This window comes from Chiloscyllium punctatum, chromosome 1 (assembly GCF_047496795.1).
Source record: "Chiloscyllium punctatum isolate Juve2018m chromosome 1, sChiPun1.3, whole genome shotgun sequence".
NCBI classification, from domain to species: Eukaryota; Metazoa; Chordata; class Chondrichthyes; order Orectolobiformes; family Hemiscylliidae; genus Chiloscyllium; species Chiloscyllium punctatum.
Window position 1 is genome coordinate 30356231 of NC_092739.1, and position 14607 is coordinate 30370837.

The following is a 14607-nucleotide window of genomic DNA, read 5'->3' on the forward strand; positions in this document are numbered from 1 at the left end:
GGCGGGATGCACACCCAGGTCCCCAGAATATTATCTGGGTCTCTGGATTAACACTCCAGCAATAATACCACTCGGTCATTGCCTCACCAGAGCTTTGGACATCACACAACACCAGGTTGTAGTCAAACAAGTTTATTTGGAAGCATTAGCTTTTAGAGTGCTACTCCTTCTGATGGCTGTTCAGTATAAGATTGGAGGACACAGATTTTATAGCAAAAGTTTACAGTGTGATGTAACTGAAATTATATATTGAAAAAGACCCGGATTGTTTGTTAATCAGAAGCAGAATCCCTACAGTATGGAAACAGGCCCTTCAGCCCAAAGAGTCCAAACTGACCCTCCAAAGAAACATTCCACTACCCTATTATTCTATATTTATCCCTGACTAATGCACCTAACCTACACATCCCTGAACACTATGGGCAATTTAGCATGGCCAATTCACCTAACCTGCATATCTTTGGACTGGGGAGGAAACTGCAGCACCTGCAGGAAACTCACACAGACTCAGGGAGAATGTGCAAACTCCACACAGACAGTTGCCCAAGGCTAGAATTGAACCCAGATCCCTAGCGCTGCGAGGCAGCAGTGCTAATCACTGAGCCAAAGTCTCTCAACTTTTAGAATGGGCATGTTGGTTTCAGTTCTTTCATATTTAAATCTTTCTTAAACTTACCTTCTCAAGTGCACTTTAAAACCGGTGCCATTTTGGCCCAGATAATGCATTGAAGGTGCGAGTTGCCCTGTGTGAGGCTGTTCCTGCTCTAATGTTTACATTGATTCTTATCATTAAAAAAAGGGATTTACAGAATCTTACATAGATTCATGCAGTTTTGACCAAAATAAAATGTAATTCTGCAAGTACAAATTCACCCCATAAACTTGTGTGTGTGCACGTGCCAGGGGACAGGGGGCAGGGTAAGGGTATTAAAGAGGGGGGTGAGGGGTGTGTGTGTGAGAGAGAGCACATAGGAGAGTATGTGAGCGTGCGCATGCTTGCACACGCATGTAGGAGTGTGTGTGTGTGAGAGAGCACATAGGAGAGTATGTGAGCGTGCGCATGCTTGCACACGCATGTAGGAGTGTGTGTGTGTGTGTGTGTGTGTGTTGTGCCTGTAGTGTGACATGAACCCAAGGTCCTGGTTGAGGCCATCCCCATGGATACCGAACTTGGCTATCAGCCTCTGCTCGCCCACTTTGCATTGTCACCTGTCCTGAATTCCGCTTTGGAGGATGGTCACCTGAAGGTCCCAGGTCGAATGTCCCGGACCACTGAAATGTTCTCCAGCTGAGACGGACACTCCTGCCTGTTGATTATTGTGCAGTGTCCATCCATTCATTGCTGTAGCCTTTGCGCAATCTCACCAATGTACCATGCCTCAGGGCATCCTTGCCTGCAGTGAAACTTTAAATTGTGGGATTTACATATGAAAGAACTGAAACCAATATGCCATTCTAAAAGATGAGAGAGACTTTAACAATCCAGATCTTTTTCAATATAAATAAGGATGGCATGGTGGCTCAGTGGTTAGCACTGCTGCCTCTCAGCGCCAAGGACCCGGGTTCGATTGCCGCCTCAGGTGATTATCTGTGTACACATTCTCCCGGTGTCTGCGTGGGCTTCCTCTGGCTGCTCTGGTTTCCTCCCACAATCCAAAGAATTGCAGGTCAGGTGAATTTGCCATGCTCAATTGCCCATTATGTTAAGTGCATTAGTCAGGGGTAAATGTAAGGTAGGGGAATGGGGTCTAGGAGTATTACTCTTCAGTTGGTGTGGACTTGTTGGGCCAACGGGCCTGTTTCCAATTTCAGTTATGTTACTGTAAACTTTCGCAAAAAAATTCTGTGTCCTACGATCTTATACTCCACAAACACCTGATGAAGGAGCAGCGTTCCAAAAGCTAGTGCTTCCAAATAAATCTGTTGGACTACAACCTGGTATTGTGTGCTTTTTAACTTTGTATACCCCTGTCCAAAACCAGCACCTCCAAATCAAAATAAGAGGTTATTGTTGCTATTAAAATAACAGTGATGCAGAAATCTGGTTTCCTGACACTAATAAAAGATTTCATAAACAAATACAATATTGACAGTGATGATGCAAATTAACTTTGTTTTGATTGGATTAAGATGACTCCATTTGGAAAATCTACTATGCAATATTCATGTCAAAGGGAGAGTAAGCTATTAGACCTGCAAGATGTTTTATAATTTCATTATGCTGGATGCATTAAGAATTAAATAAATTGTTCTCGAGATGTGCGTGGCACTGACAAGGATTCAACACCATGTTAGTGGCTGCCTTGAGAAGTGATCATTAGCATTTCATTGAATTGCTGCAATTCTGATGACGGGGCTCTCAAACTGGTGTGAGATGTAGAATTGCGGGTTACTGTGCAAATAACAATGAAATAATACTTATTTTGTTACTCCAATAAACTTTCGTAAGAATCTCAAAAGATAGGAATTTTATCAACCTGGGCGACAAATTTTGACCTTGCTAGCGACACTCCTCTCCTGAGAATGAATTAATGAAGCAGTAACTATGCAGCTCACTAAACATCAAGCAGGAAGAACGCAAGCAGAAGCAACAATTAAAATAATTTTTTGCAGAAAGTGTAACACGTAGATTGTTTTATTAAAATGCAAGAATTAAGAGTAATGTGCTTCCAATATTCTCAAATGAAATGCATGAGAAGCTTGAAAGCAAAGTTTTTAATTGATATTATGCTCGACATCTTTGAAGTGTAGAGTTTAAACAAGTAAGACTGGCATCTGAACAGAAAAGAAGTGAATTTATAACTAAACAGAATGGATACAACAGGTATGTCAATTATGGCAAAATTTAAAAAGTGCTACGCATCTGCAGGACTAAATGTATTGTTTTGTTACCTTGAATAATAAAGAGCTAAAGTGATAGAACTTCCAAAAAAAATGCTTTTGACTGCCCTATTTTTAAATCTAACATAATCCAATCTGGACTTATTAATTATTTAGACTATATTCAAGGCCAAATTAACATAACTGCTATTTAATTGTAAAATCACTTCATTGATTTTTAGTACCAAATCAAGTTTTACAATGTTAGTAAATTTGAATGGAACTTCTCTCTTGGGTACTGAATAAAGTAATAATGGCTACTTCAATGGTAATAAAACGCTTTAAGACTCAGCTTAAACTCCTCGCTCAGAACAATTTCTATTTCTTTACTTGACTTACCTTTCACATCTTCATCTTCAATGGTGGTGTTGGTACTTTCTGAGGATTCCTAAGAGGAAAATAAGATACCATTATATGAAGACACTGCGACTTTATCAGCATGCAGTCTTTGAAGAATAAACCCATACCTAATGCAGAGATTGAAGTGAAGAACATTGATACAACAAGCATGAGATGTAGGTAACCTTTCACTATTTAATACTTAGTTGGACTTAAAACTAGATGATTCTTATTCAAAACAGTTTTATGCCCATTTAGAAGTTTCAACAGATATCTGCCACTATAAGCAGTCCAAAACAAAAGCATTATCCTTTCTGTAAAATGAATCTGGTAACTTAAGGTCAGTTTCTTCTGTGATTGAAGTCAATTATCATTAAGAAACCTCATTCAAAGATAGCATGGCTTATTAACATACTGCCGACTGTCACAGCACAAAAAAAATAAAAATATGGAAGCAATTTATGGATCTGAAATAAAAGTGATCTGGATCAGTTTGGAGAATCAATGTTACAATAGATACTGCCCCATCCTGACAGCACAGTGACACTTTCTAACTAGATTGCACCATGAAACAAAATGAGAGCTGACACACACTTCATGCATTTACTTTGAAAACATACACAACTACTTAAATTATTTCCTGTGCACTTTAACATTCTCTACTGCACAACAAACCATCCAGAGGGTGTGCAACAACCATGAAACATGCAATTACCAACAAAAGAAAACTTAAAATTTTTGATGTCTGAAAGCTACAAACATGAATTTTAATATTGGAGCTCTGATGGAACTCAGAAGTACTAACAGATTAAATATTAACAGGCATTTAGTAGTTATTTTAAAACTGAGTAAGGTTTTAAAACCTTATGTCAAATGAGATGTAGCACAATGGTGATCAAAGCCATTTGTAATTTGCTTGAAACATGTAATTTAATCATATTTAGTTGTCAAACTTTCAAAATTCCTATAGTTTGGCACTAATAATAGATGACAAAACATTACACAGGCAAATGATTCTTATACTTGATACTCTAGATATTAGTTACATTCATAGCAAGTGTACCCACAAAACTGAAGTGCAAGTTTTCTCAATCAACAGAATCCATTAACATTTTAACCGTGGAAGAAAGCAACTTCAGTTCAGCAAGCAGCTCATTACTTTGTGACTCAGTTCAAGTGAATAACCATTAAATGACTTCTCAAGAATGGGAAAAAAAATTTCAAGATTTATCTGTATGACTGTGGAATAAAAGAATGACAAGGCATTGTTTTCAAGCAGCCATTTTAAAATGCAACATGTTCTGTGGATAAAACCATTTCACACTGTAATTGACTAGATGGACCCAAAAACCCTGCGGCAAAATGACCATAATCTTTCAACAGCCACAAAAGCTATGCATGTTCTTTATCTCATGCAGATACATAACACAGATGAAGGTGACAATACTGCATGCTTGTGCCCATCTACAGATCTGCTAAGATGAAGGAGGTTGAACATAAAGAGAATACTAGAAGCTTGCTGAATGGCCATGCATTCCTGTCCCAAACCAAAAACAGAAAACCAAGCCAGAAAGAAGGACAAGCAAAGAACTTTGCAAAACCTAATTTGTTGAATATACCAGCTGCATATTCCATAATGTCTTCACAGGATATTTTATGTTGCAAAACTGAAACCGTCACAGCTTGGATACCTAACGTAACAAATCTTTACAAGCTCTGCGATGCTTAAGCCCATGAGCAGATCTTGGAATACCTTATTTCCATCAGCAGGATTGTGGATTACAGTGGTTTGGGGCTCCTGGGCAAGATAAAAGAAAACTCTCATTGGTCAAGATTATCTTCAGTCATTAAAACGTGCAAGTGCCAATTACTAGAATAGTAAGACGAGAGCGATGATACTACTGTGATGTGGAAAAAATAAATCATAAACACCTTAAAAAAAACAAAAACAAGAATGGGTTTTTTACTACTACCAGCAACTCCTGCCTTGACATCGTGCAGGAAAAGACCTAATCACTTTAAATAGCAGCATGCAAGTTCTTAAATTATCTAGAATCACTTCTCTTTGCTCCCTGAAGTCAAAGATGTGTGCGACTAGATCTCAAGCAGTTACTCCTCTTGTACTGTAGCTAACATCAGTAGACGAGCTAAAAGCAACATGCAGGAAGGCAGTAGTCTGCCAGTATAACATGCAAACTGAGAGAGCCAGGTTCAAAGACATACTAAACAACTGTAAATATGCTGCATCACACTGGATTTTCCCACATAACAGATCAAGGTATGTATTCATAATCAGACAGTACTTCAAACAGCAACAGACAAATGGTAAGTTAATATAGAAACAGGAATCAAGATATACCAGCGCTGGGGCAGGTATGGGTTCTTTTGGACTGGTTACTACGTTGGCTTTGTTGTTTATCTGTAGGCAAGTTAAAAATAGAAAAATATAAGCCTCAAAAGTAATGCTACCGCTATATAATTGGACTGTATGTACATCCATTGGAAATTAATGTGGGCTGTTAGCATTCTTCTTAAGATAACACTTTAATTTCCATTGACTGCATGAAGTCATAAGAAAAAATGTATTTGGTTACACATTTGACTTGGCTGAATAAGGAGTACAAGAATTAGGAAGAATGTTACATCAAGTCTGTAAGACATCACACACACAAGTAACAGCAGCACAAATATACAAAATAATCAGATATTCCAAACACGTCACATATACACATGCGGTTCCAATTCAACTCTGATGTAGCTGAACCACTGAAGGACAGTAAAAAATATATTTACATTAGACTTCAGCTGCATTCCTTATCCTGTCTTAACCCACTGGTGCTACCTAGCATTAAGTCATGGAACAGAGAAGTGAACACAGACAATTTTATAATTTTTCCAGTTAATATCAGTTAAATTTTGGGCAAAACCTGATTTGCATAAATACCTACATTTTAACATTGGAGAATTGAAGGGAAAAGGCAAAATTCATCATCCAACATCATATATAGAAAGTCAGAAAAATCCATATGGGGTGGGCAATTGCAATTCTATTCTCTATTGTTTTCTACACCAACTCATTTGCATCTGGTAACACCTTAGCAATTCTCTCTAATGCAACCAGGCCGCAGTATAGCAGATGCCAGTTGAATTTATGTACAGAACAGAACAGCAGTGAAGTAAAGTAATTGATTTGTACTGGCACTTGTTCAAAAAAAAGGTATGTTGGATAAAGAGAGACATGGGAAGATATGCAAAGCTGCCAACTGCGAAACTCAAAGAAACCTAAAGGTGGACTCATCATATGAAAGCAGATTTTAGATAACTGCCTGAGGTTAAGTAAGTCATGGTCTAGTTAATTTTGTGACCAGTAAAGAGGCACACTTCAATATTTGCATTAGATTTAAATATGCATTGCTCAATTGCCAAATAAAGAGAAAAATTGACAGGCTTCTCTTGAATTTTTCAGAACAGATCTTCCACCAAATACAACAAATTGTTTTTACAAAGACTTTAACAATTCAAATTAATATTTTTATGTCCCTAACATGTCTTTAAATTGCAACTTCGAAAATCAGCACCTCTCTTATAATTCATATATGTAGGGAAAAACCCAGAGGCAACCATTTAAAGTCTGTTTCAGAGATATGATTACCTAATCAAATTTGTTGATTAAATTACATTTCAAAAGCTATACCTAGTGGAGATAACTAAAATAAGGTATTTCATCAGTTAGACAGCAATGCATTTATGTTGGGAGTTTTTTTATTTGATGTAAGAAAACGATGTGCCAAACTAGAGTTGCATAAATAGCTTAAAAATTCTTGGTATAAATTTAACAAGGATGCAAATTATTCAGGATAGATTGCTTAATTTTTAGAAGTCTATAAACTGACAAGTTTAAAACACATTTCTAACTGCAATACATTACAGATATGGAATGTGAGAAGGACATTTGCTCAAGGCTAAATAGGAATTTTCAGTTTGAGAGGGAGGATCTAGTCATCGCGGTCCAGGCAGGAAAGAGGTTCTGCTTAGGGAGTATGAGTATTTTGAGGTCTAAATTAAAAAGCAGACTTTCAAAGATGAACCATGAACATTAATCCTATAATTAATAAGGTTAATAGGATTAATAAGACAAGGATTAATAAGATTAGGGAGTTAAAGGTGTAAAATTTAAAGATTGGTGCAAGAAAAATGCATATCAATTCATTGGTCATTGATAGCAGGACTGTTGAAAGTACAATCTACACTGTTCTGACAGTCTTCACCTACACTAAGTTGGGGGCAATGTTCTGGTGGATTGTATAACTAGATTGGAGGAGAGAATTTTATACTAAATAATAGGGGCAAGACACCATGTGAGTAAATCGTGACAAATTAAAAGGGAAAGTGTGAGGCAAGAGCTCAAGATGGAAATGGGACAATGATAACCAGAGCATGGCAGGATGAGACAGAATGTAAAGACTTGAGTCAGCCAATAAGAAGAGAGTTTGTAAACATTGTAAAAATACATAACTAAGAGTTGAAACAAGTAGTTGTAACAAAATTATTAAATTGGCAGCTCAACTAGAAATAAGTATTTTGATGTGAGAGCCATTACAGAGATGTGGCTGTAAGGTTGCCAATGCTAGGACTTGAACACTCACTGGTTCCTGACAGTTCAGAAGGACAGGAGGTAGAAATAGGAAGTAGATTAGCTCTGTTAATGAAAGATGATATTGTTCCAATAGCGGGAGATTACTTTAGTTCTAAAGATCCCAATGTAGAATCAGCTTAGGTGAGAATAATAAATAATTTTTAAAAAGGTGAGAATCACTTGTGGCAGTAGTTTATAGGCCTCTTAACAGTGCTGGAGAGGGTGTTCAGGAATGAATAATCAGGGCTTACAAAGTGGGACAGCAATAATCATAGGTAATTTTAATCTAATGCAGATTGACAAATCAGATTGATAAAAGTAGCCAAGAGGAGACAGGAGTAACAGCCAATTTTGGCCGGGGCACTGGGCCAAAGGTTGCAGGATTGTTCCAGTGCTGTTGTCACAACACTATACCCTGGTATGTGAGTGTATGGCATGGACAGGCTGGCAATTGCCATGGAGAGCTTTGTCCAACACCCTCAGGATCTGCTGAATATATGGCGCAGACCTGCAATCCCTCGCTCTAGCCATTGGCACTCAGCTGTAATATCAAAACACAGGGGGATTGAGGAACCTGGACCCCACTCCAGATGACCCTTCTCACAGGGAGACAGGGTGGTGCCAGTAGGCACTGAGCTGAGGAGGAACCAGGTGCAGCACCCCCCCACCCCCCGCCAGAAGTCTCCTCTTAGGATACACCTTCACTCTGCCTGCCATTCTCAGCCTCATGGGAGGTCAAGACATCTGGAGTAGACACACTCAACATGCCTGGGCCCTCTAGATACAAATTCCAACAGATGTTGCCTGATCAAATTTTCGAGGTCAATGAGTCCTGTTGTAGGGCAAGCTCCTTACCCCACCATCGGTCTTTCACTGGGACACAGAAGGAAAGAAAAGGGACCTTCCCAGGGCACCAAATTGGCAAAGGGAAAAATTACTTGTAAATACATTTCACATTTGTTCATAAATGTTTATGTTCCACCACTAGCTGTGTCAGCAAATCTCTACAGCCAAGTGACTCCCAAGAATACTTAGTCATCTGATGCATTTCTATCATCTTTAATTATACAAATGAAAATGCTCTGCTGACCTTTTTAAAATGGCACATAGCCTGACGCAGCAACTACCTGGCTATTAAATCCATTCTTCTCATGTCACGCACAGCTAAGTCCTTCGATAACGCGATGGTTGTGTTCTTGTGCAACCCCGCATTATAGAAAAATCACAGTTTAGAAACAGTGCTTCAAGTGCTGTCGATGTAATTGCATTACAGCCTATGCAGGTTTTAAAAGTTCACACTTCAGTAACAGCGTCCCCAAATCATCAATCGCATTACCACAATTTTGCGTTAACGAAACATATGTTAGAGCAGAATGACCTGTATAGGAGATGCTGAATTACTCTTCTGAAATGAAGTTCTGCAATTGCTATCCCTGAATCTAAAACAAGGTTTCTGAATGTTCACTGATGTGTGAGCAGACTAGATAGGTTTTAAGACAATCTGTAACAACTCCATGAAAGAATATTCTGTAAAAGTGCTCTCATTTGTGATTACTTTGCTGGTTGTGTACTCATGTCTTCTCACCCAGGGGAATTTGTATGAAATATTATGTTAGTTTCAACAGTTCGAATATTTCTGAAATTGGGAAGATCTGGATAGTATCCTCCTTCAGGAGTGTCACAGGAACTAAAATGACATGATCAATTCATGTGTCATTATAATTCATTATAAATTACATCCGGAGGAATTTAAGGCTGAAACTGCTAAAAACAAATGGTACATTACTATAAACCATTTAACCAACTGTGCAAAATAATATATCAATGCTGTTCTGTGCATAGGTACACATTTCTGTTGAGGAGTCTATCCATTCTGAGACCTGGATGCATCATAAGCAAAATAAAAGTTGAGAAAAGTAAAATTCTAATCAGTTTAAGAAAGGTCAGCTAAGTAGTGAATACTTGGAAAGGAAATAAGTATTACAATTAACGTTTTAAATACTTATCCAATATTCTTTTGAAAGGCATTGCTGAGCCAAACTCTGACAGAAATAAACCAAACTTCAACTTTGAATTAAATGTTGAAAAGTTAGTCCTAAATATCAGAAGGTGACTGTGACTGATGTCTGAACCCTGTATATCCGATAACAGTGTTTACTAGACACATTCTCTTCTGTGATTCTGAGTCTGCTTCCACCACACTTTGAAACAATGCATTCTGGATCATTGCAACTTGCTACACAGAATTTTTTTCCCTAACATTCTCTTTCGCTCCTATGACAATTACCTTGAATAAATTATCTCTGATAGAATAAGTGGAAATATAATCAAAACGTTGTTAATATTTTCTCAAGCTTCCCCTTAACTTTTACTGTTCTATGGAGAACGAGCCAGTTTTGTGGAAAGTTTAAAGAAACTCAAAGTCATGTGTTTCTGGTTAATCCCTTTTTCATCCTCTCAAAACCTTGACATTCTTGCTAACAGGGGGAATTTGGTCATAGATTTGGCCACAATATTCCTGTTGGGTTACATCAGATGTTTGTCAAAGGGAGAAATAGTGGGTCAAAACTTACATTAGTAAGGTGATCTCCAATAAATACAATTGAAGTGCAAAAGTAAGAGAATTCCCAACAGAATCAAAAGCCATTGAGTCAATAAGAGCACACCCAGTCTTAAATGGCAATAAGAGTTTGCAGAAGGTGCAAAAAGCAAGGAAGCAAAATAAAGTGATGGCAAATGGCAGAAGTATTGACAATTACAGCAAAGCAAACAACTGTCAGAGACTTTAATCTTAATTAAACTTCAGCAATTACATTGACATCAAAGTGAAATCTACTGTAAAACGGACATGTTTGTCAAACAAAGTCTTATGGATTTCAATAATTGGAAAATGGCTGGGAATCAGTTTTTAGACAGGTAATAATTTTTAAAAAATTTTGTCTGTTTAAAATGAAGGCTGGAATCCATAATAATTAAAAAGGTATCTTTAAGAAAACCATATAACAAATTATATTATATTATTTTTAAAATAAAAGATTAATTATCATTGAATCAAGAGGATAAAATCAGGAAAGACAAGGAAAGCAGAAGAAATTAACAGTACTAGTAATCCTTCAGTATTGCACATGGGAATGCAACACTGAGGCAGATTTTCAGAGATTATGGAAAATTTAAAATGCTGGGTGACCCAGATGCAGAATTGCTGACCCCATTTCCATCTGATCCAATTTTTCCTGACAGGGTAAAGGGGATGGAAAACAGGACAAATTGTACAGTTGACAGAGCCATGAGAACTCAGTTCAAACAGATCCTATTTCGGCCTGAACCTACAGACTAGCGGGTCAGGAATTGATGAAGTAGATAGGAAATGAATAGTGGATATGGTCTGAATAATGTCATGACCTAAAGTTTTTAAACATAGAAAAAGGCTGCCGCTGTCAGTGAAAGTTTCAAAAGAACTGCGAGTCTACATTAATGGTCAAAGTAACTTTGAAACAAAGTCGTGCCTGGCTGCATAGTTTAAGCGGAACATGCCGTAAGATTTTACCTAAGGCTATCATCGTGCCAACATAAATACTCAGCTGAGTTTCAACGTATTTTTCTAATGAATCTGTTGAGAGATGTTATTCCGCACTTCTGGAACAGGTGGGACTTGAACCTGGGCTTCCCTCCCTGAGGCAGGGACACTGCCACAAGAGGGCCCTCACCCTCAAAGTTTCAAAAACTTCAGTGATTTCAGCCGTCAATTAAGAGTTCACAGGATGATTGACAATTTATAGAGGGTTAGCTGCCTTTGATGAGAGGACAGAATATAAATATGTTTTTATGAGAGATTAATCATTCAAGATTTAAAACGTTGATTGTGTTTCGTGAGTGGGAGCTTTCTTATCAATAAATACACTGAAGCAAAATGTGTATTAGATTGCTAGAAATTTCACTTTTTTCATCTTCACATGCCTCCTGAGGTTTGACCATTGAGAATACAGACTAACTTACTATACAAGTGACATCGAGGGCATAAGGAGCCAAGTTACTAGTATTGCTTCACAGTTCAATATCACCTAAACCGTGGCTCTTGCTAACCTCTATTCAAGTTAGCTGTGTCAGGGGTTTATGTTTCTTTCAAGTTTTAACCCTGATCATGGGATTTGAGTGACACTGGCTCAGCCGCCATTTGTAATGCATTCCTCGTGAGATCGTACAAGTTCTAATCTTTCCATTGATAATTTTTGGATGTCACACATGCTGCAGATAAAAATAGGAGAGCTAATTGCAAAACTGAAAGTTTCCAGGTTACGTGCAGATAGATTTTCTTTTACAATATGGGGAGCTCAGATCATGGACATGTTTTGCTCATTATGGGTGATGAGCTGCAAGTTTCAGGTGGACTTGTCAGGGTTTTCTTTATTATTTTAAGTACATTCACTTTATTTCTAATCTAATTTATTCAGTACAGTTTACCAGCTCCAAATAATACATGTCCCTTCTATTTAATCCACCAAATCATTGCTCCATCTTCCATCTTAGAGGTTAACCTATCCTGAATGATATCATCAAATCCATGAGGCAACCATCTTAAACTTTCAGAATCTTTATATCGCATCAAATCAAAAGATTGCTACAACTGGAAAAATTCTCATCTGTCATGCCAGCAGCCAAAGTGTGACCGGACAGGATAACGTTAACATCCATACTACCTCATTCTTTATTTACCTACAAACATTCTTCTGCCTTTAGTTTGCATAGTTTTGCTTCTAAAGTAAATTCTGGTTAACTACTCTCAACATTTAAAACAGAAATGCACTCAAAAATGAAATCCAAGTAGTTAGGAAACTAAAGTGAATTGGTGTATTAGCTTAAAGGAAAGAAACAAGCAGAGAAATTGTTAATAACAATACTGAAAGGCTATGCATACAAAACAATGACCTGTTGTGGTAACATAGCAAAGGAAAAAGAAGCCCCTAAGAACAGTGAGATAGTACTGCATTTCAATAGGGTCCAACATTTTAAAGATTCAAATGTATTAGATAATGTACAGTCACTTGTTAAATCATTTATGTACAGTTAAAGGTAAGTTTTGAGGATCCAAATTTCTCTAAAGTATCTTCTTGATCAGTACTTACTGACTCAGCTCAGTCAGCAATCATGGGATTTAGTCTGGTTCTTCTGTTCTGCTGCTACCGGAAAGCTCGGAGATTGGGAGTGAATTTCCTTCCAATTTCTTCTGACCTTTAAAACATGGCTGGCCCTCACTTCATGTTTCCATACAACAGTCCATATAGTAAAATTAACCCATGTCCTGCTAATCCATTGCATTGCATTGCATATCACTGAGCCACAACATTCAATCATGTGGTCAGCTCATGAAGATTGCAGGCATTTTCTGACCTCACAAAAGCATATAAATGCTGACAACACTTGATGGATATGTTGCTTTACAGAAATCTATTATGCCTTGGCTCAAACTGTTGACATTGATATATGGACATTCTAAAGCTTTAAATCGAAAGTGAGATATGATATCAATTTTAATTTTAAAAAGGTGTTTAAGTATTTCTGTTGGAATGAATCTTTCATAAATTTATGTTTTTAAAGGTGTATATAGTCATTCTCTAATAAAATTTTAATTGATCAAGTAGGTTTTTTTTGAAAAATTTAACTCTATGCATCTTCTTACTTCTTTAATCGGTTTTAGGGCATTACATATCCTGACGTCACCTGAAGAATTACAATTCTTTTATTTAAAATTAGCAATGCCAGCTAATTCCATAATGCAAATCAAAAATTATATTGTATTTTATGCTCCACAACAAGTAGAGAAACTATAAGTATTCTAACCTTGAACTGAGGCTCCGCTTTCCTTAGATAGATAAATTTTATATATTGAAGTTTCACATCCCAAGTTCATAAGACCCAAAAGTTACATGCAAGTGAGAAATATGGAGTAAATGTTACTGTAAGTTATCACATGGTCATTATTGTGATTACATGATATGGCAAGAGGATGTCAATAACGCTATTAACATATTACTGTAACTTGTTGGTAGGACCCAATACAGACTGCAATTATTTTGTATAAGATATTACTTCAGTTAAGCTATAAACCTTCCCTTTCTTTAACTACATGGGGTAAATTTTTAAAACACATGTAGAAGAATGCGGCAGCAATTTCAGAGCACTGAGTATCTTATATTTTTGCTGTTGGAACTATTGTGCAAGAAAGGAACAAAAGTAACGAGAGAGAAAATATTGATTGTTTTTTAAACTTGTATAGCAATAACTGCTTTCACTGTAATAAAATAAATTCCCTTTTGTATTTGGGATGATTTAATAAGCGATACATTGCTTGAACCAGATGTGCTTCGAATGTAGTATTTACAAAGTAGAACAAATTCAAATAAGACAAATGCCGAACATAATGGCATCTCAAAATGCAATTGAAAATGAAAAATATAAAATGCACCATTTTCACAAAGTAATACAAAAAACCCAAGAGAAACACATCTGTCAGACAAAAATCCTCACCATCATCTGAACACTCGAACTGGACTTCCTTTTCTGACAAAGAAAAAGAAGATAATTTTGACAGTTTAAAGAAAGGATTTTCTTCAGAAGCTGTCTGTGCTGCAGTAAAATATCTGGAAATTAAAAAAAACAATTCCACATATGGGAGGCAAAAAAAAGTGCGAAAAGGTAGATTTTCTCCAAATTAGTATGGGGAAGAGAAAAAGCCGAACTAAACTTGGCAGAAA

At 37.0% G+C, this 14607-nt stretch overlaps 1 protein-coding gene across 27 annotated transcripts in view; it reads right to left on the reverse strand.

The window, feature by feature from the left end:
- The window catches only part of LOC140486400 (calcium/calmodulin-dependent protein kinase type II subunit delta), a 310372-nt gene that overhangs the window by 31983 nt on the left and 263782 nt on the right, over positions 1-14607 (reverse strand). For 8 of the 27 annotated variants that reach the window (XM_072587067.1, XM_072586915.1, XM_072586989.1 and 5 more), the window contains exon 14: positions 3220-3268. In XM_072587067.1, the coding sequence (XP_072443168.1) occupies positions 3220-3268 (49 nt within the window). Of the gene's footprint in view, positions 1-3219; positions 3269-4972; positions 5018-5578; positions 5639-14380; positions 14414-14607 lie in introns of all 27 variants that reach the window. The other 19 variants (XM_072586248.1, XM_072585963.1, XM_072585896.1 and 16 more) reach the window with 3 other exon arrangements.